Below are 24,967 nucleotides of genomic sequence, written 5' to 3'. Positions count from 1 at the left end.
TTTTCATTTGAAGATGGTTCGTAGCTCGCACGGTTAAGGAGGCTCCCTGTATAAATTGACTCTACGGTTTTCCTTCTGCACCAATATTCTTTGATGTGCTTTCAAAATAATAACTTGGCTGATCGATACATGCAATAGTGTTCCTTCGGTTCAAAGATTTCGATGATTATCGATGAACACGATACTATCATGACGAATACACTGACGAATGGAATTCGTTTACCGAGCAAAATTGTTGATGGAACAACACATCGTGGGAAACGTGTTGGTCCAACGAAACTTTTGTCGATTCAATAATGTCTTCGTCATAGAAGCTGATGTTTATCCGAACCAGCAATTCAAGTGATCAGATAAACCTAATTTTTCTTGGGTTGACGAACTCCTTTTCATACGCCACGATTTTTTGATCGACCAAATGTTTTCAGAATACTTTCTTACGTGTTCATGAGGAGCCTTGGATCAATAGAGAGTAATATTTGGGGCTTTTGTGTTTCAATTTGAATGTTTCAAGGCCCAATTAATCGTGCGGGCTTCTTAGTTTGCAGGTTCGTTTTCCTTCGAGTGAGGATCCGGTGGCAATCTTTACGTAAAAGTTTAAATTAGCACGAAGTCCGAAAAATGTGAGCAGAAAAAGAGAAATGCGAAATCGGACACAGTGAAAAAATGAACTTCAGATTAAGAGAATTTCTAAATAAAACACTTGAAAATGAAACAATTTTTCTTATTCGTCCTCATCGATTTTCTTTTCGTTGCTGAGAGCTCGTGCAGAAGTCCTCGAAATTTGGCGCATGAACTCACTCGGACGAGTCCTTTGGCGCGAAAATTTTCTCGCGTCCTTGCTCCTCTCTTGCCCCTCAAAGGATCGCGGAAATCTTGGGCGGGGCGGGGTCGAAGGGGACGACGACAGACGTTCCAACGGTGCATTGTGGAGGGGCTGCTCGCGACCACGGCGTAACCAAAAGGAATCTTTACTTGCTGGCTGGAAATGGGGATGAAAGGGGGCTGCAAAGCGGGTTGCGCAGGCGCAATCGTTACTTCTGTCTTTCTCCCTCTCCCTCTGTTTTTCTCCCCTCTGCTTTCATTCTTTGTGGGGCTCGCTCGAATTGGGAGATGTCATGGCGAGCTATCGAATGTCGGCGCAAACGCTGGAAGCGCTTTGAACACGTAGGACTTCTGTAAACGTCCTGATCGAGCCCCTTTTTTCGAGGTGTCCAATGTGCAAACCCAAACTGGCTACACCCTGAAACTTTTTCGTTTTAATCGCTTCACTCTAACTCATTTATTATTCATCCAATACGAGTGACCTTATTGCCACCAAATACCAACGAAAAATAAATATCAAAAAACAAGATAAACCGTATTGAAATCGATTCCTTCACTTCCTATCAGTCAAGATGAGTCTGCTACTTGAAGAAGACGAGATCGACGAGTGAGTACCCTAAACTAAAAATCACGTTTATTTTGTCAAGTTAACACTGTTTGTTGTACACTTGAATCGATTTTTCATTCGGCCCTAAGATTTTTTTTGTACACAATATTTTAAGTTATTCATTTTCAAAGTATTGATTATTTGTCTCGTACTGTGGAAGTTTTTCGAGATTATTTGTATATCGCCGTGTATATTTCTTTATCGACATCTTTATGTTGTCAGCTGAGATATTATTGGGGGATTTTCTTTCGATTATTCCTCGACCTTGGTAATGAAGTCTCCAAAGTTTTCATTCCAAAAGCCCACATTTCGTATCGATTTTCATTTAAATTTGGAGGAAATTCGTTGAAATTCGTACCATACCCTGTTTCCTCGATCGATCAACACTTCGCAAAGCTTGTTTTCGAACTTTAACGATCTTTCGTGTGCACAATGTTCAGTTGACGAATGGCTACACCGTTTAGTTCCAACTGTAATTAAGGGATTCAAAGTCACAGAAGCCTCAACAATTGTACATTCAGACGTTTCTGTCATAACAACAGGTTTGAATCCCTCAAAGCGTTGCTGCGCTTCACGTTTGTTAGTCCCAAAGAGTCATATTCTCTGTCATTTCTATCTTTGGCCGACTACTGTTTAAAAATACCGCAACATCGTTTTTTATTTTCGGTTCTTCGTCGCATCGTTCTCGATCACGTAGACCTTAGACCTGCTTTTCCCATTACCGAGCAACATAATTTGTTGCTGATTTTATTGATTCCTTTGAACGCTCCATTCTCAAGGTGTAATCCAAAGTTGACCGGATATTTTGTCTTGTAGAAAAATGGAATACTTTTTCAATTGAATTTGTGCAAGAACCACGTTCCTCCCGACTGCTTATCTCCGTGATGTAATTTTCGATTGCGTGCAGAAAAAATAACAATAGAACGTAACCTCATTGTCTGCCCAATTTTATTGTAGAGCATGTTGATACTACGCTGTCCCTTTCCTATTTTCTTCTCCCTTTTCTTAATTTTTAAAATATTTCTCTCCATTTGTCTCTCCTGTTCCGGGTAGAACGATAAGTCGGGAGTAGAGGAAAAGATAGCACCGAGGTACAAGAAAAAAAGTATCTTGAGCAACACGTGTAACTTCAAGTACACGCGTTCGTGTATGTATACGTTTCTCGTTCAGCAACGAGACTTATTTCCCGTTGGCAACTCCGCGAGACACTCGATCGATGTGGCTCTATTAATAAGGGGCTGTTTAGTATTTCTACCCGAGTACGTAAGGACGTAATACCGCTTTCCATAGGGACACGGTTCCGTGAAATAAATCGACGATGAAAACGAAATTCGGTCAATTGAGAATTGAGTCAGTTGAAAGTCATGAAACAAAAGGACAGCGAACCGTTTGCGGTTGGAACTCGCAGTTTTTTTCGAACATTATGATCATTTGCTGTTCCAAAGCAGCAGGGGTGTGTCGATTTTTTACAAGGATGCTTCGATATTCATTAGGAAATTCTTGTAGCTTGAAATTACTTATCGAATGGATAAATTTCATTAGATTTTGATTATGGAACGAAACTCAAGATATTTTTCCTGGTTTCTGGCCTAAATAACCTGGTGAAATAACTAACGAACAAAATAACCATCAACAAAAACCGATGAACTTTATAACCCGTGGATATAGAATAACCACGAGAATAATAATCGTCATTTGAAATGACCTTTAAGTTCGTAATCACTGGAATATATTGAGAATAAGCGAAATATTCATTCGAAACGTTGGTTGCGGATAAATATGAAACTCTATGCAGGATTTTTATTTAGATTTGTGTGTTCGTGTTCTGTTCATAGATTTTTGTTCATGGTTATTGTGTTCGTTGGCTATTTTACCAGGTTATTTTGAGCGAAGTTATTTAGGATGGGAACCATTTTTCCTTCATCGTTGAATCGACGGCATTCGTGAGAAAATGAATATTCCGTTCGATCTAGAAGTGGGTGTAGTCAGAATGGAAAAGTGCGTTTTTCATCTAGAACACGAAAGCCAATAGCGAAGGTGGGAAAATTCCCATATCAAGATAAACTCCGTTTCGCGCCGACTCATTCTCAAACTACCCTGCCTTCGCTGCTTTAATGCGGCATTCAAATGTACACACAAAAGGTATGGCGTCCGTCCATGAACGAGAAAATATCTGCTTTTTGAAATTTTTCTCCATTTCCTCAATTTTTAAAGTTTTGGGATTCAATCATCCTCTAAGTTTTCGAATTTTGAATCAGTTGTTGATGAATATTTCAACTGATTTCTATATAATAACCAATTTTCGAAAATTCAGGGATTTCTGAACTCGATTGAGAATTTGAGACGAAGTCGAACCTTCCATAGATTTCTACAAACGAGCTTTTTTTGTAAGCAACTAACCTAAGAAGCTTCTCGTGGATTCACAGCTTTGTACCAATACAACAGCTCAGCACGGTGATTCTTGTCATCTCGAACATTTTCCCTCCACCTTCCCTGGAGAGGGAAATGCGAAGAACCACCTTCCCTGAGTCTGAAGAGTTCGCGGTTGCCATGCCAACGGCGAGGTCTGGAAGCATCAGATTTTATTTCGTTGTCCGCACTTAGCAGCACGTGCCAATCTTCAGATTGGTGAAGATTGGTGTCAGGACGTCCAGAAACGTCTCAGTTCTGGTGCCGGCTAGTTCGAGCGATTTGTATCGCTGTCCTGCAAATGTACTTATTGGCATCGGATGAGGGAAGTCAAGCGACGCACGATTCGAGATAAAAAGGAAAAAATGGATCAAAAAGCTAATTTGAAAAAAGCGACTGGAAAAATTCGCATTACGCATACTCGACACTTCGGTGTTTATAAAATCCTCTCTCACTCCATCGCAACGTTAGAATGAAAATTTATAAAACTATTGATGTTACAACCAACTTTCTGCCACCCAAATTACACTACAAACGTTTCGAGAGCGTTGACAAGCTCTCGTGCTCTGCGAACGCGACGAGAGTTTCCAATCATTCAGTCTCATTGCCTGAGGGCGTGAAAGCGGGCGACCAAGAGCACCCTCACATATTGTTTTCGGGAATTCGATTACGCCATCGATCCGACACTCTCTCGAAAGTGTCGCGCACCCTTCCGTCGTGAATCGTACATCTATAGGGTGCTTGTCCCATCACCGTCACCGGGCGCTTGTCAATTAAAATTCGTATTTCGTTATACGTACGCGAGCAGCTCTCCACATTGCGTTTATTAATCACGTCCGCCTCAAATCCCCAATATGCATCCGACATTTTTGATCTAATAGAAGCGCCAATTTATTCACCTAATGGCAAGCCAGTCATCGAGTGCTGCACTATTAGCGTGTGATCCTGATTAACTGCTGACAATTAACAGTCGAAGATCCCCGCTCGCATGGGGCTGCTCGGAGTGTGTGACGATGTTACAGAATTTAATTCTTTCTGCGTGCTGACGTACTCGAGAGTTTTAGGTTTCGTCGATTCGTGCTGAGGAAGGATTAAACTACGAATTTTTCGTTGTGAAACAAGTAATTCGAAAGGAAATTTGATTTCTGGGGAGTCGAATGATTCTGCGAAATTGTGAGAAGATTGGAATGAGGAATTCGTCGGAAAAGCTAAGCTCGAAGACTGTCTAGCTTGATATCGATTCGTTTTGGATACAAAGATGGACTCCGAGAGTGTAGTTAGATATTGATTTGGTCGAGGCGGAATAACCACAGAAATAGTTTTATTTTTCAAACGTTTTTTTTTTTAATCTAGCACCAGCTATAAGTTACTTTTGAACAGAGTCAATAGACGTTCGTTGCCTCTATGACAGTCGCTTGTGTATTTTAACAAACGCATCGAAATACGGAGTTCCAGATCGAAGGTGGTTGGAGCTTAGTACAGTGAATCAAATAAATTCTATCGGGCGAATCTCCACCTTATCAAACTTTACTACGGAAATTTTAGCCAAGAGAGAAAGGAAGGAGAAAATATAGTTCCTCAAATTATCAAAGCATTTTTCCTACTACGGGCACTCTCAACTAACAAATACACTTTATTTTTTTTTTAATTGTCGGTAAACAATTGGTCGAAAATTTACGGTAAATTTGTCAAAATAATGTATTCAAATGAATTTTAGTGTGTGAAATATTCTCGGAATATTCGAAAAAATAATATTTCGCAAGCTACGTCGTTTCGAGATTTTAAACTTGTCTAGGACTTTTGGAAAAAAATTGTTTTCTTTTGTTTCTATGCAGGAAATATTCTATGCACAGGAATGCAGGAAGGATCACGCCTTTTTTTGTGATGAAATAAGAAAGAGATGTAACAGTGAAAAACGCCTGCAACAGAACACTTTCAGGTTTCAATCTGTGGGGAGCAAAAGTTGATGATTCGAGCTCAACAAGCTCTCAATTCGAGTGAAATTTATGAGTACAAATCAATGAGAAAAAATGATGACAATAGTGATTGCACGATAATATGAAAATAAGTGGAAAGAACGAATCATAGAAGAAAATTCATTTTTTACTGAAATGAGCGAATGCGTTGTTGGAAAAAAAGTTTCTTGCCTATGGACTGCTGCTAGGTTGCCCGCAAGTGGAAAATAAAAAATACACAATAAAACGTAATAACACAAGGGTTTTATCAAACCTCCAGTTGCACGCATTTTCAAGTACGCGAATGTTTTCCTTATGTGCACAAACTGTGTACTGAATGAGAAAAAAAACTGATGGCGAAACGGTTGAATTCGATTTTTTTCAAAATGAAAATAAGGCCACCGAAAGCTGGCTGCATGTGTGAAAAAGTGTAAATAAAAATGGTTTTCAATGAAATGTAGGGTACGAGAACAAAGAAAATTATTCATTCGGAAAATACGGCGTGGAAATCAGAAAATCGTTTGCAAAAATTCCCTCTAGATGTTGACCGAACTTGGTAAATTTTCAACTTGAAATAGTAAAATTTCTACAGTCATTTTGCGAAGTGGCTTGACACTTAAACAGTGCAGACCATTTTCTAGACTCGAATTTTCGTGATGAAACGAAGCTCGTTTCGATGTCCCAATTTCTTAATAAAAAGAGCAGAAAACCCAAAGAAATTGTTCTTTTCTCCTTAATTTTATTGCGAAAGTTCAATCCTAGCCACAACCTTACGTTCGAAACAAAGTTGAAAGTTATCAGTATCGAGAGAAATGGTTCGAAAGAATAAATTATTATTTTTTATTAGAAAACTGAAGTCGAGTTTTTTGGTTACGTGACTAGCTCGATCGTCGTCGTTCAAACTTTTCTACTCCGTCTTGATGGACTCAAGTGGAACGTCGCCACATGCAATTGGCCAAAGGTGCATTAAGCGTTCCTCATTTTCTATCCATTCGCGTTACACTTTCTCGGCGATTTTCATGAATGCTGTTCATCCGTCTGATCAAGGGATTAATTCTTGTCCTTCTTGAAGTGATGACTGCGAGCATCGGATCTAATTTGGTTTCTTCTCATCTCCATTCCCGATCGTTGTCCACGAGATTCGAATTAGTCGATACATCGTTAAGGAATCGAGCTCTCACTTTGGCGCCCCAATCACAATATTCTTCTGTCTCTTTGACAAGTTTTGTAATCATTTTTTTATTTTCATTGATATTTAACTACTTTCGACCCTCAATTATTTTCGACCCACTGAGATCGTGTAATAAGATGGGGATTTAATTAACGTCTATGAGCACGACGCGCGATCCTTTTTTACTCGAGTCTGTATATAGAAACGGAAGTGTTTTTAAAGGTCACCTGAGAATTTATTTGGCAAACAAGTGATTCATTAGACCGAGGGTTTACGGCTTTTTACAAAATATTCAGCTCGATACAAACAATCTTGCGACGGTGCTGTTAGCGACGAAATATTCAGATATTTTGTTCGTTTAAGGTAGTTCATGCACGAAACAATTTTCTTAAGAAAGCTTTGAAATTTACACTGAGTTTAAATGGGTAGTCGACCGACACGCGAATCAAATTTTAAAGGGTTCTTCTGATTGATTATTCAGATAAACGTGTTTAAATATATGAAGAAAAACACACAGGGTTTTGGGGACTACGCGTAAAAAATCGTTTATCTTTCCATATTACGAATGAACGCTTTTTACGAAGTTTATAAAAATTGATGACGATTGTCTTACTAGTGATAAAGATATATTACGTTGAAGATTAAATGAAATTGGTAATGAGTACTCGTATCCCATCTGCTTATTTCGATATTTGGTTAAACTTTTCATTAAAACTTTTTACTCGATCCATCTCTAAAGCTATTTTTTACACAAAAAACTATCGTATTTTAGCCAGGGACGAATTAAATTTGGGGTTTGGTTAGTGTTCGATCCCCGATTAATCAATGGTTTCTAATTTCATTCGCCGAAAGATAAATTGAAAAAATTTATTTACAATTTCGCATTAATAACTCTGACATTAATTTAGGGCAATAATATTTGTTAGTAAAGTAAATAAAATAAAATAAAATCTTTAGTAACCCAATTTAGACACCTATAAAATACGATCCTTCGGGCATGGTCTACCTTAATTTATATAACATATGCATCATGATAAAATCACGAGAGCTTTCCCACCAGCTGGCTATTAAATTTATTCTGGAAACAGCGAGTGTCATTGTAATATTCATATATTTACGAGTGATCGATCACTCTCGTTATCGGTGTTATCAAGCTCTCCGATAGTGGCAGCAGATTCTTCTTTAGCATGTTGGCCATTTTACTCTGCGTCATCGTCCATTCATTCGTCTTTTGCGACACTCATGAGTGAGTGTAGAAAAGAAAAACGTTGATCGACGCGCGCGCATATCAAATTGAGCGTAAACAAACATTGCACAATCGCACAATTTAATCACGTCCCAACTGAGAGATACAGAATTAACGATGAATTTATCTTACTGATTCAAGCAATGCACATGGACAATCAATGTTTTCGCAACGAAAAAATATCATTTTATTTCCTCTTGGAGCGTTATTTCGTCTGATTGTTTTCACAAACAATAACTTCCGGAAGACTGACAACTGTACAGCTATCCGGACAAGCTTCCAAGAGTTTGCTTTTCCCCGAGTCAATTTCGCAGCTCAACCTATTGCCATTCATGTTCGATTTGCGCAGAAAATTTATTTCGATCCATAGAACAGAGAAAATAGGTTATGATTCAGCCTTTCTATGAGCTGGACGAGAATTTTCATCGTGCCAATCTGATCGAAGAGTCATATCATAATCATTTCGTTACACATCTTAATTAAACATTTGCACCATCCATAATGAGAATTATAAGAAAAGTTATCGATCGAGCTCTATTCCCAAAATTATCATAATTTCGAATTGCATTTATTTGAAAAACGAAAATATGCTCTCGACGTTACGATTATTCGCTTAACTTTTCAAGTGTCTAGGTCAACTTGGCACGTTATCTCTTAAGCATACACTTTCAATGTTACAACGAGCTTATTGCAAGTATAGCTACGAAGATTTTTGGCGAGTTGCCAATGCCCCCAACCGCCGGAACGTCAGTCAGGTCGTTGCGTTTAATTGGTCTTTCTCAGCAGTGATATTTTCGATCAGTCGAAGCCTCGTGCTCGAGGAAGCCGAATCTCGCTCCGGATTCTGGAACGCGAATTACTTTCTTCAACGGTTTTTCTGAGCTCATATATTTTCGGATAGAGGAATTGTCGGGGATTGTAGTGGGGAGAAACATCGGCGATAAATAATAGCGCAAACGATGAGACAGTTACGGGAAACTATTGAAAAACGATGAGGCAACAAGCATGCAGAATGGAATGTGAAATTCTTGATTCCTAGAAAGAAAATTGTGTGTTCGAACCGCTCGAAATCCGAAATACAATAAATTCGGCACTTTCCACGCTGCTATTAATCGAAGCCAAAGTTTCAGTTAAATTTGTACACAAACGAGAATTCCGCGCCGTTTCAGGGGTTATATTTTCGCGTACGTATATATCACGAAAGTTATTCGCAGAGTGAGAATAATCCGGTTTGTTATTAGATCAGTTTTTCCGACTCGCTCTCGCAAACGAACGTGATCTGTCGCACTTCGTTCACGTACAAGACTGCGGTGTTTAGAAAAGTTGTCGGGCACGTCTAACTATAATGGTTAAAGAGTTATGCAAAGCCAAAGGCTCGTTGATTCCGTAATTCTGAGGATTTTTGGGAGCGGCGCTCGAGTACTGACTTTATTTTCTTCACTGCGAGCTCGAGGTCGTCACATTCGAAAAAAATCACTCAAAATGGGCTGAAATGAAGTCTCGCGGCGATTGAAGAAAATAATTTGACGAATTTCTCGTCGAATCACCATTGAAATCGAACTCGGGCGTAGCGAGCTTCACGCATGTATCATTGTATGCATAGAGACGCCGTCGATTTTGTGAGTAATAGTGTAGCAAAGGCTTTTGTTGTCGAAGCATCGTGGGGTAGTGTGGTGGGGCGACGACCACTCGGCCAACGACTATAAAGGCCTCGGCACTTAACAAACCGGATCTATTCCAAGAGCGGGATTCGAAGTGTCTCACGATTTCGGAGACTGCGTGCATGATATTTTTCCTTCGATATATACAAAAAATAAAAAATATTAAAACGAGCGAAAGCGGAAGGACTCCGGGATACCGAGGACCATGTGAATCGACCCCGGATCAAGGGTGCACAGAATTAAATAGAAAAACATCATTGTTTCAATAAATACAATAATAATCGATCATTCGTCAGAGACAAGCATAAATTATTGAGATTAAACGTACGCGTCAAGTAGGCACAAGGAAAAGTGAACTCTCGTTCCCTCCGTATTCACGTGAACCCTTAAAAATCTACCATTCAGTGAGAATAATAAACAAAAAGGGATAAAAATGCCAACCTGCACTTGCGAACGGAGAGAGGAGCTCACGCTCGACGATAATCATGACTGCCAGCTTAAACTTCCGGCGGAACGACCGCCAAAGTGCTGCTGTTCTCGGGATCACGAGAGCGAAGTCAGGTATCCATATAACCGCAGACTATATAACGGAGAGCGCGTACATATCCGTGGTGCAAAAAATATATGTAACTTGACGTCTATTACTGTAATCACGAGGTTCGCCTTCTGCATTCCACGAGATCTGTCGAGTACCTCTCATCCTGTTCTCCAGACCTGAACATTTTTACTTCTCACATTTCATTTTTGGGTTATATTATTCCCGAAAATTCTCCCCCGGCGGTCCGAGTTCTGTCAAATGAAACTGGTCGATTCTGTATCGTGAAGCGATTTCCCTGTCTGTACGCATTTGGAGTGTGCAATCTTTGGGATAAATTTTGTTAAAATTAAATGGAAATGTTCAAACGTTTTAACGTCTGTTTGAGTTTTCATGCAATTCTATATTCGAGGTTCATTCGTTAGTGGGCTCGAGCGATTGAGAGTTTTATGTTTTTTTGAAATATCGAAATATTAAGTTTTAAATATTTTCGGCTCTTTTCGATTGGGCGATGGATGTGAGTTTATGTTACGAAGGATTTTTAACATTTTTTCGGAAAATCTTTAAAAAACTCGACGGTGGTAGAAACGTCACAACTCTTTTCATCTCGATCTCATGCTTCCTTGATGAATTACAGTTACTGTGATAAAAAAGATCCAACGGAAAGATGCAGGGAGAAAAAAAATTGGTGTCTGAACCACGCTACGTGCCGTGAAGATTCTGTGCTGCTTTGTGCACAGCAATGGAAAATTACTGCAACGAAGATGCCTTTTCACTCCCGTGTATCTTTTGTGGCTTTTTTTGTCTCCTTTTTTCCGATCCGTCGAGAGAAACCTGCCTCGTGTAGAAGCGAGTGTTTCGTGGGATTTCTCTGTTTTTATTACCGTCGTACCTTTCCGCATAGGCCAAGAAGCAAATCATTGTTTTGAGGCTTTTTTTTTTATCTTTTCGAAGACGTAATTTCCGCTCTTCTTTTTACGCCTTTGCATGATTTCGGTTGCGATCTCTGACCAATTTCCCTTGACTTTTGGTCGAGCCAAATGTTAATTTTTAATCCTAACACAATTGAAACTCAAATTTATACACAAATTCGTCGAATTGTTGTAAATTATCGTTAAAAACTAAGTGCACGGGGATGAAGATCATTTTCGCATTACTTTTCAATCACCAACGTAGTTTCGACTTATTTTCGACATTTTTCCCCAGGTACATAGACGGATCCGTTCGCTTAAGGAACCCAAACATCGAGCTCATGGATCAAGACATCTTGTACCATTTGGCGTTAGGAAGTGGCTCTCACGATCTCGTCGAAATGTTCGGTGACGTCAAGGTATGTTCAAACACCAATATTCAGGAGTTCACACACGTGGAGTATCACGATTTTGCTCGATGAAATGAAACTTTCCAAATTCGGTATTTCGAGGGTTTCCTTTCGTTTGACATCGCACAAAGTAGATCGATTCTTCGGTCGAAAAAGTTGAGTCTTCGATAGCGCGAACTGAAGTACACGCCTTCGTGACCCATCGCGATGCTCTCTGTCTCGCAACCGAACGAGCACCGGTGTTTACCCTTTTACTTACAAATTCAAGTTTTTGAAGACCGGTTGTACTAACTCGAAAGCCTGAACTGCTGTCGGATTTCAAATTACGTCAGTCTTGAGCCGCGCACGTTTTTGGAGTTCCAAAAAATTCTCTTGGACTTTTCCCCCACATATGTGATTCTCTACATTCGCGTATGAAGAATAACTAGCATCGTCCCGAGGGTACGAACCGTAAAAATCTACGTGAAATACACTCCTGCCGAGAGTCCACGAGGAAATAAGTAAGAAAATTCGTGAGTTTGCCAAGCAAAAAAGTAAATGAAGTTGGATTTTAAACTTGCAGTTCGTATGCATGGGAGGTACGCCAAAGCGAATGGAGCAGTTCGCCTACTACATCATGAAGGAAATAGGTCACAAGATGCCGGCTGGCACAACGCTTCTCGACATAAGCCAGTACTCCTATCGCTATTCCATGTACAAAGTTGGTCCTGTACTCTCTATTAGTGTGAGTATATACGAGTCTTGCGTCGCCTTATACGCGTGTACGAGAGTTTGCAAGAATTACATCGTCTCGCGAGACAAGTGCTTCGACGAACTTAGACGAGGGGCGATTCGAAGGGACAATTCTGGATGAAAAGATGTCGCATTTGCTCTATAATCCTGTTCAAGTTATGCTCAACGATCGGAGGATATTCGAGCTCTGAAGTAGAGCGTTTAAAATTACGCAAAGGGATTAAACGATTATTTCATTACTCGTTAGCAACGTGAAGCGAACGAAACCAACTCACCTTTCGTATGGAGCGTTATTGTAGTTTCAACGCTCTTGCGTTGGAAGGTCTCGAAACATTCACGCGTGTCCGCGTGTTTGTTGCGAGATAACATTCGCATATGATCGCATTCTTCCCATCGACCAATGCGAGGTCGTATCTCTGTTAGACGCAGTTTCTATGTATATGATGACGCCCATGAATGAAACAATGAGCTACGCGATATACGAAACTTCTATAACCACAATACCATCTCGAATACTAAAATGCTTTATCAAATGATAACAAGTGCCAAATGACGTGAACGGACAGTCTCGGTTTGTTTATGCAATTCTAATGGAATAATTGCATTTATGGTTGTGAAATTTTATTCCATATTTACTGGCTTAAGGGGGTCCTGCTTTGGGAAAGTCAAAAAAATCTATCGTTTTCGGGAACGTTTTTAGGATGGACGGAAATAACTGATAGCGAACTTTTTGATATAGTTTCAAAGATATTTCAAGAGTACAAAAACATTTTTTTCGCGTGTGAGAAATACTGATTTGTACATGGTTTATGCGCAAAGTCTGATCGTCGAGGTTTGTCAGTAGCATACAATGTGGAGATCGTAATTATTGTCTGCAACGAAAATTCCAAATTTCATTTTCATTTCCACATATTCCTTTAAAAATCTAAAAAAATTGCGAAATTTTATATTTGCAACACGTTCGAGTGATATTATTCTTCTTTAGAAACGTTTTTTTTTTTTCAAACTCGCTAAAACTGTAAAATTTCGCAATTTTTTCTATTAATAATATATTTTTCGATTAAATAATATTCAGTAATGATGTAAATTTCGATATTAGAGCCAAAGTGCACTAATCGATTTTTCAAAAGACTGAGCCGTCGTTCTATATTAATGCTCCTGAGAGTTGCATGATAATTTGCCCTTAATTTACTTGCGCTCTATCTAAAAATAATGAAAAATCAACGTAACGAGATGACGACGGAAAAACTGCTCACAATTTTAATGAATTTCCATTAATCAACTTTAGCACGGTATGGGAATCCCATCGGTGGGCATTTTACTTCATGAGGTCATCAAGTTGATGTACCACGCCAAAGTAAGAGATCCGGTGTTCTTCAGGATCGGTACATGCGGTGGAATCGGCCTCGAAGGTGGTACCGTCGTCATATCCGAAGAGGCAGTCGACGGAATGTTGAGACCATTCCTTGAGCTGGTGAGTGCGATATTTTGGTATTTTTATTCTTCAAATAATTCTTTTCGACAAAATTGCTTTTTTGTGCATCAAATATTCTTCTTCGATATTTCATACAGAAAAAAAATCGAAGAAAAATTCGATTGCACAAAATACGAGAAAAAATTAGGCTCCGAAGGCTCTTTTCAGTTTGTCAAAATGTTTCAATTTTTTTGCAGCCTGTTCTAGGGAAATTAGTCCGAAGACCAGCTAAGCTGGATCGTCAATTGACGAGAGATCTCAAAGCTCTGGCGCATCCGGAGGATCCTTACGACACGGTTATCGGCAAAACTATGTGTACCCACGATTTTTACGAGGGCCAGGGACGTTTGGACGGTGCTTTCTGTGATTTTACTGAAAATGAAAAAATGGATTATTTGACGAAGGTGCACAAATCCGGTGTCGTTAACATCGAAATGGAGAGTTTGGCGTTTGCTGCACTCACACATCATGCGGGTATCACATCCGCTGTGGTTTGCGTTACTCTGCTCGATCGACTAAAGGGTGATCAGGTAAATTTTAAGGCTCTTGGTTTATCCCACCACTAAATTCCCGCTTCCAAAACATTTTGAAGTCGAAGCATCCTAAGTTGTTGAAACATTGCCAGTCAAAATATTCTCTTCCTAAGCCGAGTCGAAATATTTCCACTGGGATGTTGAGTCACATGGCCAAATTTCAAGTCAAGAATAATAATTTCGTCCAAATTCAAAAAATCCATTTTATGCTGCTATTTTGTTGAAAGATTTTTTCCTCAAGAGTGCAAATAAAAAATTAAATGATTCTGTAGGTTTTAGCTCCAAAGGAAGTACTGGATGAGTGGCAAATGAGACCGCAGCAATTGATCTCACGTTATATAACGAGGTATCTGCAACGTAAAGGTCGCCTCTCACTCGAGGGTCATGGCTCAATGTGCGTTAAGAGTCCACGGCGATTCAAGCTTGTGCAACAAGAATCCGAGAATTATGATTAAGCTCGCGCCACGTAGACTCGAGTCAATCATTCGATTCTCTATTTATGTATTTATAATTATTTATTTTGAATCAGAGGACTTCTCCAAGGGAGATACGATAACAGTAGCGTCGCTAAAGAGCTATTTTTGCCTCAACAATGTTGAATATTTTTTGCAAACTCCTCTATATTTCAAGTTGAAAGGAGACGAATATTAAAAACTTACATGAAATAACAAAAATAACTCGAATTCGAGTCTTCTCAAACTTTCGCATCTGATTAAAAACAATGTAATTATATCATATTCCGGATTTTCGAGTAGCTGTTGAAAAAAATGTACTAAACGACGTCGGGAGATAATAGAAGAGAAAAGTACACGTAGTTGTAGCTACAATTAAAATAATTATTATTATAATCGTTATGATCACAAAGCGCACCGGTAATTTTTTAAGTCTTGCCACAGATATCAGTGCGATATGCTCAAGTACAAAGGAAAAAATAAATGAAAAACAAACGATGAATATTAAATTAACAGTTGTGCTGAATACACCAAAATTCGAGCTGAAACACAAATAATAATGCCACGATAAAAACGTTAGTTTAACAAAATATGAACCGCGACCAGTCATCTCGGCGAACTCAAAACATATCTGCGGTTATTTTTTTATCGGAACCGGTATATCGAAATTTAAATATTCTTTCCATACGTTCGCAAAGACCAAAATTCAACTTTCTTACCTCGAAATTAATATATGCAGCGTGCAACGTCACGTTTTTTCTGAACTTTTTTTCAAGTCGAGTTGACACTTTTTTTCATAGTGTTAAAAAGAACAAAAATACTTATCAGCAGGTTAAAAAAAGCCTGCAACCGTTTGGGCTCTTATCGTTTCGAGCATTTTCATAAATTTTCAACTGGAATCAATTTTCTTCTTGCGTAAGCGCGTGTATCGGTGATGATCGATAGTAAAGATGTTGAAAAGGCTCGACACCAGCTTTTACCGTTTATAAACAATCAATCTGGCTAAACGCGCAAATAAACGGTAATGAAATAACGTTGAATAAAGAGCACAAGTTTCAAAGTTAGTTCCAAACTGTTACTACGTATTCACATTCCACAGTTCAGGGATTATTTGTTTATTAGTATGATTGGGGAGCTTCTACTGTGAATCGTATATGAAAGAAAATGGTCAGTCGTTGATTATTCAGGGAATTTTCTCGACGACGTAGATTTTAATTCAAAGGCGAATGACGATTGTTCGTGGACGTTGAGTTTTACTTCTATTGCTTATTTTCCTCTTGGTAGTACCTAATTTTGTTTTTTAAAAAAAATTTCGTCGACGATATGCAAACACTTTATTGATAAGATGCAAATTCTTGTTGTCAAGTTGTGCTCGTTGTGGGATGATGCCATGTTCCAGTGATTAAAATAATGAAAAAATGGTGATTAAACGACAGAAGGGAAGTGCATCGACACTAAATTTATTGTTAATCGTGCGCAATGAGATTTTTCGAGAGTTGCATTGTGGAGTCAGCTTTTTATAAGGTCAAGTGTGTACATGAACACAAATATCTGTTTATTAAACCCGATAACGGTTAGTGAACTTGAGTGAATTCGTTATGAAAATAAAGTTAAGAATACAAGTATAACGATGTTATAGCGCATGTACTGCAACAGCAATTTCGCAAGTGAATATAATCTTTGCGAATCTGGATTTAAAGTCGCCTATTTACGTTGCAATACGAATTTCCCAAGGTCGTTACAGCACTTGAATACCGATTGTTCATTGGCCACTGAGCCACCGCAATTTTCGAACCTTTTTCCCCAAAAGGAAAGGTGTTTTCAACCCTTCAAAACTTAGCCAATTCTGCTGAAGTTCGATAACAGCTATTCGAAGTTCAAGAGAAAAATTTTACTCGAGTTCATCACCGTTGATCGTTCGTTCGCTTCGTTGAGGAAAATAAAAATGATGAACATTTTAAATATAATTATTCTTAGTAATCGAGAAACGGACACTGCATCAGGAATAAAGTGCATATTGAAGAAACAGTGCACAGAATAAAGCGATAATATTTATCGTGAAATTCACTGTAAAATCGACCGTGATATGTTTGACTGCAGGGATAAGTTAACGAAAAGTATTCATTTCTGTAACGCGCTGTTAAATTTTAAAGATTTTGCGGAATTATTAGTTTTATAACAGTAAATATTGCATGATGATGAGTTGCAGCTCGTCACCGCGCTGTCGTTACTTCACGCTAATTTTTCAAATTTAATTCTCTCCGTGTGGAAGTTGAATAAGTACTCAACAAATATTTCATGAATTTCAATATTCTCGGATTAATTGGAACGCCCCGTTCACTAATGTTCACTGCTTTTCAGCATAAACTTCTTCCTCGCACCGTAACGAGAATCCTCGACAGTTCATTAAATATTTTCAGGTTTACTGCGATTGCAATTTGCCCGTTTCTCGATTACGAAACCATGTACTCGCATTATATCGTGGTCGTTATCGTAGTTAGTAACTTGCTATGATTGTACGTATACACATATAAATCTCAATGAAAAATTAACCTATATGTGTGTATATAGACGATCAGAATTGTTTGAAGTCGGTCCTCCGATGCGTGCATCGATTTTCGGGCCTCACCCCGTTATTCGGGGAGTGCTACGGATGCGATTTTCGTAATAACGTAAAAACAAAAACAAAAAAAAAATAATAGAAATATATATTACGAGAAACGGTTCTAAGGTCGTTGTTGAATAATGTTTTTGCGATTTCGTTTAATCGATTTTTCCTTTCGCGACATTACGTTCGTTATTATGATCGCGTTATTGTTGTTATTGTGGCTACTATTCGTACGCGAAGCAGATTTATTCAACGTTTTACTCAATATAAGAACTGCTGAACGTGTATCAAGGACGGTACTGCGTATTTGCGATTGGTTTTACTATTTCGAGCACGATAGAGAAGCTTATGATAATTACGTGCGGTTTGACGATAAAATAACAACTAAAATTCGATCCCCTCGTATATACGAGCATTGCGATATTGATGATGGCACAACCAGTTCGACCCAGAGTAATGCTCTTTTCATATGTTCCATTCCTCTTCAATAAATATTTTATCCCGTGAACAACGACATATCTGTGATGCGTATTATTAATTTTAATGACGAATATTAATCGAATGAAACTCGATACTAATAGACGAAAAACACTATTATTAAAAGTTGATCCTCGTCGTCTCCTTCTTGACGATGGCGATGAAAAATTCGAGACCGAAAGGACGCTAGCCTATCGTTGAAATTGTCCACTCTTGTGCCATACGAAGGTATACATGTGAATTTTAAGTGAAAAAAAAACTTCTGTACGAATAACAACAACAAGAGAAATGTTGTGTTTTCTGTATCATTCGTGATATAAAATCTCGTTTGTCTGTAACCTATATCTGTCTGTATTACGATGTGTACTACGTCTGGCGCGCGAATCGATGTCTGACTTTCACACAAATTGATGTTTCCAGGACTCTCGATTTAAAATAAGACTTAAAATCGCAGAAATCTTTAAATTCTTATGTAATAGTGGAAATCACCAAATTTCGGGACTCACGAATTTCTTTCAAGATCCATGTTCGATGCGATTGATGTGGCATATTCGATTTTTCCAACACTTGGATTATTTTCTTCGAAAATCATTCTTTCAAGTCCGTATTTTTCATGATTTATACACGAAAAAATAGCATTGACTTGCAGAAATTTGAATAAACAATAATTTGACAAAATTTGTTTGAAAACTGCAATAATATCAAAGTAAAGTCCTGGATAATGTCCTTCTATATGAATTCAGACATCTCTTATTTAGATATTATGTGTAAGCATAAATATATATACTTTTAAAAAGTTGATGAAACTTGAATTATGTACTCTTGCACCAAGCTCCTATTTCGCCACTGCGAGCTTCATTTCTTTATACGTATGTGACATTTAAATCGCGTCCTTTTAGAATCCGATGCTGGCATGAGGGTTACATCGTGACAATTGTTGATTGTACATTATTTTATGAACGGACAATAAAGGGAGCGAAACAATACACCAAATAATCATTCGAGGGTGCACTTATATGAAATCCATCCTTAGAGTTCACACTCATCAACAGTCGATACAACTTGGTTCCTCGAATCCTGTGATCTCTGACTTACCAACGGTGAAGTATGCAAAAGATGATAATTTCCGAAGTGGTTTCGAAGCTGCCATTGAATATTGAATCGGGTATCAAACTTAATCTATTCGCCACTTTGGGTCAAGTTAGCTAGAAAAACGAGAGAAACTTCATTATTTTAAATCCTTTCTTTCATTGACATTCACATTTTATTTTACAAACGCATAAAATAAGCTCACGAGTAAAGTACAGTTCGACGGATGACAGGATTCCCATTGTCCGCGAATTGTTAAATCGAGGAAAAAAAACGAACGATAATACTAAGTTCGATTTGAATATATCCTGTATGGAGAGCAGTTTGTTGCATCAACGTGACTCTCCTATCGATGTTAATATTCGTTAGCGTTGATGTTTCAACTCCTATCAATTTAGCCCGCAATCGGGATGACAGAACTGACGCTGTCCGCGACGATCGTGGATGGAGCCACTGTCGTTGTGGAGTTTTCGGTTGCACCGGTTAACTCTTCTATGGTTAAATGCGAGTTTAGCCATTTGTCGATAACAGGAAGATGTGTCCTACTCCATTTAATTTCTTCTTCGATGGTTTTCAAGGCCTTTTGGAAAACTGTCTCATCCGTCTCCGAGGTCTTGACCCTCGCGTAAAGCTCGTTCACCATGTTGTAACCTTCTTGGGTTTTGAATGAACACGTTGCTGCATTCAATATGTCGTTCCAGATGTGCTTCTTGTTCTTGTATTGCCATCTAATGTGGTAATAATGAGTATCGAACAATTTGAAAAGTGTTTCGTAGCCCACGGAATTACCAGTCAACATGCTACAAATTAGGTGAATATCCGAATCGGTGAAATTCTCGTAGTGTGTCAAAATTGTCACGTTCAACAGTCTGTAAAAGAAAAAAATCACGGTTTTGTCTCTTTCTACATGAATTTTACTGTTCCTGACAGACAAATATATTTTTTAAGTCTGCATATCGCAATTGCGAGTGCGAGAGAGATAGCTGCAAATTTCGATTTCGAAAATTCCAAGTAAGGTTAGTCGACTGATTCATACTCTAATGAGCAGGCACGAAATAGTGTGTTTTGTATGCGCGAACGCTTCTGGTTTCAGAGATTACGTTGATTCTCATGAACGTATGGATCTAATGATGGATAACAAGCCACTATAGAATTTTCTATTAAGTACAAGAATCCTTGTTAGTACCTTTCGATCTTGTACTTATCCCTCGGGCAACCCGCTAATGTCTTCAACAAATACGTTCTCTCGCTTTGCGTCCTTTCGGGTGAATTGCGCGGAAAGTTTATGACTCTCTGGAGCCCGAATTCCCATTCCTCTCGAGTTCCCCACTGGAATACTGGCCAAATGAATTCGTTGGCAACTCTGGAAATGGAGATTCCATTAAAGCATTATGAAACCTGTTGAATTACTGCGTTAATTTGTTTAGGAAAAAAACTTTGCGCCCCGGAGCCCCACGAGTTATTTCAATTCTCAAGTGAAATTGAATTTTTCAGTGATTATTATGAAGTTTCATTCGTTTAGACAACTCGGGAAAAAGAAAAGAAGGCAAAAACAACTTACGGGTTTCCCTTGTCAGGTTCTTCATCGTTCATCCATTTTTTGAACTGCTGACGTGCCTCGGCCACGCACGGCTCGTAGCCAGCTCGACACAAGAAACTTTTGACGAGACCTCGCATGCGGACTTTCCACAAAGGCTCACCCGGTTGTACTGTCTCCATCATTTCGTTATAGAGTGGCTCCAGGAGACTCCTTACGTAAGCCTAAGAAAAAGAAAAATCGTTTATGCAACCAAATATTTTCAGGCAAACTACGGTTTTTCTGTTGATTATTGACTCCTCACGAAATCAAATTACCTCAAATTTCCTATATACCGGGGAACCCTCAATTCTTGTTCCAACATGATCGAACATCGTGAACACAGGCTCCCAGACCACATGACTGCGTTCGTTCTTCAAGAAAATTGTCATGTTTAGGGCGATCGAAAAATCTATATTTCCACCATAAGCGAGATTCCAAGCGTCGTGGAGCAATTTAGCTCGCGTCAGTACGGGGATTTCTTCGCGTCTTGGGCTCTGAAGGAAGTTGCTGAGTTTTCTCCAGTTGCACGGATCGTACTTGACCGGGAACATGCCTGTTGGAAAAACAGAATCCAAATCGTCGAGTAAATCTGCAGTCATGATGCGATTATTCGATATTATTCAATTTAACGTTTCATTATTTGAACAAAAATCATGAATCGGTTTACCAATTTCTTCAGGATTTACGATTATGAATTTGCTTTCATCGGCAATGTCTTTTATTGTCATTATTGGGGAATCTCCTTTCGGCATCCACAGGTCGGGTTTCGGATCGATCGCTGGCAATTCGTTCTCCGTTATTATGGCTATCGGGATGTCCCATTGATAAGACATTTTCTCATTTGACGGAGGTCGTGCTTCCCGAAGAAAAACAGTCTAAAAACCAAAGAAATTCGAATTACAGGCGTGTTTTTGTTCAATGCCCAAGTAATATAGGAACTCGATAATTATTTATCGTTCTGTTGCTCGTTCAAAAAATCCACTCAGTTGTTGTTCTCATCATCTTGCTAGTGCACAATGATTAGCGATAGCTCTGTATTCTCTAGCTCTGCTCTAAGAGGTATTTACCTGCATGAAGGTGATTTCCCCGGTCTCGTAATCGCGGGTGACCGTGAGAAGGGGCACTCGATCTCTGTTGATCCAAGGTGCTGCTACGCTGCGAATCGACAAGCCCGATGGCAAGCTGAAATTCGCTTCGTTCAAGGCATCGTCGAGACACTTGAAGATGTCATTAGCGAAGAAACTTCTCACGCTGACCGGTTCCTGATTCTCTGTATTTCTACGAGGCGAAATGGCAAAACAAAATAGTTGCCTCATCAGACTTTATCGATGTCTATTATCAGTTTTAAGCGTTTATATTACTTTGATAAATAGTGCCATTACTCTTGCTCAGTATTGACGTCGATGAACTTCTGGATACCCCGTTGGAACAGTTTTTCACCGAGTGTGTAGTTGAACATACGGAAAATAAGTTCAGCTGTCGATTTAAAAAATAAACGATGCAATGAAATATAATTTTGTGTATTCCGTTAGTTTTCGTATTATTCTGTAGCCGTGAATGACAATGCTCATACTTTTGGCAGAGGTAGCCTCGTCTCTGATACCAGCAACCCTCGAGAACGGGAAAGTTTTGCCGAATTCGTAGTACAGAGAGTAGAGCATGGTTATTGGCCACTTGCCTTCCAATTCGTCAGGCTCGATCTGTACCGTAAAATCATATGGCTCAATATCTTTCAATAGAACTTCTACCGAGTTTATTCATCGATATGCATTTTGCCAGGAAAAGCTCCCGATCGAATAATCATTCTTACGTCAACTGTAATCATTGAGGCCAAAAAAGAATTCAGAGCTTTATTGACTTGTGCATCACTCCATCTGAAAGGAGTTATCCTTTGTCCAATCCATTGATAAATGAGCTCGTATGCAGTGTTCCAAACAAGATTGCTGCTTAATTCGCTTTCTCTTAAAAGAATAAAACTACTTTTTAGTATACTATTAGATTGGGGGGATTAAGGGGGTCACCCCGTGTGGCAGACGGATTTTTTGGGGTTTTTTCTCGATTTTTTTGCTGCGAGGAAAAAAATCAAACTAATAAAATTGGAATGTTTTTTTCCTCGCCGTAAAAAAATCGCGGAAAAACCCCAAAAAATCCGGCTACCACACGGGGTGACCGCCTTAATGAAATATTTTCGAATATGTGGAACCCGTAGGGAGTGGGAATTTGTAAAAATAAGTAAATAAAACCTGAAATGTTAAGAATTACCTGAAAAACATCAGACCCCAGCTGTCCGACGCTTTACTAGCTGTGTACATTGGCATTGCTACGATATCGAGTTTTGGAAGACCGATGGATTTGTTGAAATACTTCTGAAGATAGTTGACTATCCGAACGATTTTGTTTGGGACATGCGTCAGAGAATCGAGAAATTCCTTGCGCCCCCATACTCTTATTTCGAGTTTACGATTCTCGACTTCATCGACCGGAATCGTTGGTGCAACGCTCTCGAAGTCGGATATCATGAGGGCCAGCTGATAAGTCGAAATTTCGGGTGTTTTTTCGAAATGATCCATCACGTATTCCGGATCACCCGGCCTTCGAATATTTAATGAAAAATTCGTGAAAAAATGTCATGTTAAACGAACTATAATCTAATGAAAACCACAAAAATGATTATCACTGCTTTGGTTCTCTTTGTTTTGTTTTGTTTTTTTTTTTTTTTCTTTACATTTCAACACTCATTTTAATCGGCGTGTTCGATCGAGCCATCATATTTTTCGGTCGAGCCACTTTGAGCTCAAACGTAGCTTTGTATTCCGGTTCGTCTATGCAAGGGAACCATCGCCTCGCGTTTTCCGGCCTCAATTGAGTCGCGACGAATGCACTGGAACGTACGAATTCGCGTGTCACTAAACATACTGAAACGATCGTGTTAAATTCAACAAAGCAACGATAAAATTTGAAATCTAATGCGATTAATTGAACACAAATTCAACGAAATGATTAATTCATTATTGTCGCAATCTCGATGGTTAAACATCTATGTTGAATGTGGCTGATCTTACTGCGTTTGTCCAGTTGACGACATGTATTCTTTCTTGAAGAAACCCAACGTATCATTGGTCGTGATGTTGCCAGAGTATTTAACGGATACTACACAAGTGTCATTAGGATTTGTGAATTGAGCCATTTGGATGACCCACTCAGATTTTTGCTGGTTGAATCTCCACTGGACGACATCAGTCTGCGAAGATCTTTTCAAGGGACCATTCGATAGTTCAATTATTTTGAAAAACTTCAAGTCATAAAAATAAACGATTGAAAAGAAATATCAGCACTCACGCTTCCGGGACCCCAAGAAACTTTATTTGTACGTCCTCAATTTTGATGTCGTGGTTTGTGTTGAGCTTTATCGTGCTACCCCCAGTCATCAATGTAGCGGTTATGTTGACCTGCCCGGTGAATTTGGCCTTCGGAATATCGGGCTTTATTTCAAGATTGTAGTTTATCGGCCTCAGATCGCGGGGTAGTCTGTAAGTCGGTACCTTAAGCACATCGTTCAAATCTATGCTTCGTCTGGATCTATTGAGGTCATTCGGATGGCTCTATAATGAGAATGATTCTTATCAGGTTGTTACGAGGATGAGGATACTTTGGAAAAACGAAGGCAGCCACAAAATAGACCGATGAGTATATCGCGGTGTAATGAAAACTTGGAAAGTCGCACAAATCCAAATTTGGCATTCGCTCGCATATCTCGATGGTTGCCTGACGTTAAGAGACTTACGCAAAGCTTGCATCCACCATTGACGGAACTGGCTAACCAGCCAATGAGAATGAGCCCCACAAGGGGGCCTGAAAGTGTCATGTTCGATCACTTTCACCGATAAATTGCGACTCTCCGATAAGAGGGCGGAAAAAATACCGTTCGAAACGTAAGATCCAAGGATAGCCAAAATAACGATTAATCAATACGCGAACGAGCCACGAACGACCTTCGACGTTTCAATTTTAACAGCTTCGCAATGCTATTGAATAACGAGCTCGGGACCTCGAGGAACGACCGCGAGCTAACGTAGTCCCCGAACTACTGTGACCACATACACCACAGTTATTCGCCTCATTCAAGAAAAATAATATCCCTAACGTTCCGTACGAGGGGGAAAACCCTTCGTCGTCATTGCTAGCTTCATTGAAAAGAAAAAGAGAACGACGAGGGGGAAAGAGAACGAGGATTGAGAAAAAAAACGTTAACGAAAGAGAGAGGTAAAAAAATACGCACTCGCACAATTTACCTCC

General features: G+C 39.1%; 2 protein-coding genes across 3 annotated transcripts; one reads left to right on the top strand and one right to left on the bottom strand.

Moving 5' to 3' along the window:
• The first annotated feature begins 1,133 nt into the window (after positions 1-1,133).
• LOC122415009 (uridine phosphorylase 1) lies at positions 1,134-18,999 on the top strand. 2 transcript variants are annotated; one of them, XM_043426774.1, is made up of 6 exons: positions 1,134-1,429; positions 11,613-11,736; positions 12,290-12,451; positions 13,748-13,933; positions 14,131-14,463; positions 14,739-18,999. In XM_043426774.1, exons 1-6 carry the CDS (start codon positions 1,395-1,397, stop codon positions 14,919-14,921), a joined length of 1,023 nt encoding a protein of 340 aa, XP_043282709.1. In that variant the 5' UTR covers positions 1,134-1,394; the 3' UTR covers positions 14,922-18,999. The 2 variants fall into 2 exon arrangements, with proteins under 2 accessions (XP_043282709.1, XP_043282701.1); XM_043426766.1 differs by lacking the exon at positions 1,134-1,429 and adding an exon at positions 9,057-10,432.
• Positions 19,000-19,231: 232 nt separating this feature from the next.
• Positions 19,232-24,752, bottom strand: LOC122414916 (aminopeptidase N). Its single transcript, XM_043426587.1, has 14 exons — positions 24,456-24,752; positions 24,011-24,273; positions 23,734-23,922; positions 23,397-23,552; positions 22,934-23,263; positions 22,482-22,632; positions 22,245-22,371; positions 22,054-22,147; positions 21,739-21,949; positions 21,339-21,546; positions 20,947-21,224; positions 20,654-20,853; positions 20,279-20,455; positions 19,232-19,961 (listed from the first exon to the last, which is right to left on the bottom strand). Exons 1-14 carry the CDS (start codon positions 24,534-24,536, stop codon positions 19,487-19,489), a joined length of 2,940 nt encoding a protein of 979 aa, XP_043282522.1. The 5' UTR covers positions 24,537-24,752; the 3' UTR covers positions 19,232-19,486.
• Between the last annotated feature and the right edge of the window lie 215 nt (positions 24,753-24,967).

The sequence above is a fragment of the Venturia canescens genome, chromosome 1 (genome assembly GCF_019457755.1).
Source record: "Venturia canescens isolate UGA chromosome 1, ASM1945775v1, whole genome shotgun sequence".
Taxonomy (NCBI): Eukaryota; Metazoa; Arthropoda; class Insecta; order Hymenoptera; family Ichneumonidae; genus Venturia; species Venturia canescens.
The sequence above is the reverse complement of the archived record's forward strand: the minus strand, read 5'-3'. Positions and strand labels throughout refer to the sequence as shown.

Excerpts from the sequence above, each read along its gene's own strand:
- LOC122415009 (XM_043426766.1), top strand. The coding sequence starts at position 10,305 with ATGCCAACCTGCACTTGCGAACGGAGAGAGGAGCTCACGCTCGACGAT. Across the intron at positions 10,433-11,612 it reads GATCACGAGAGCGAAGTCAG|GTACATAGACGGATCCGTTC; the intron begins GTATCCATATAA and ends ATTTTTCCCCAG. Across the intron at positions 13,934-14,130 it reads TGAGACCATTCCTTGAGCTG|CCTGTTCTAGGGAAATTAGT; the intron begins GTGAGTGCGATA and ends ATTTTTTTGCAG.
- LOC122414916 (XM_043426587.1), bottom strand. The coding sequence starts at position 24,536 with ATGACACTTTCAGGCCCCCTTGTGGGGCTCATTCTCATTGGCTGGTTA. Across the intron at positions 22,633-22,933 it reads TGGGGTCTGATGTTTTTCAG|AGAAAGCGAATTAAGCAGCA; the intron begins GTAATTCTTAAC and ends TATTCTTTTAAG. Across the intron at positions 20,456-20,653 it reads GAACCTGACAAGGGAAACCC|AGTTGCCAACGAATTCATTT; the intron begins GTAAGTTGTTTT and ends CTCCATTTCCAG.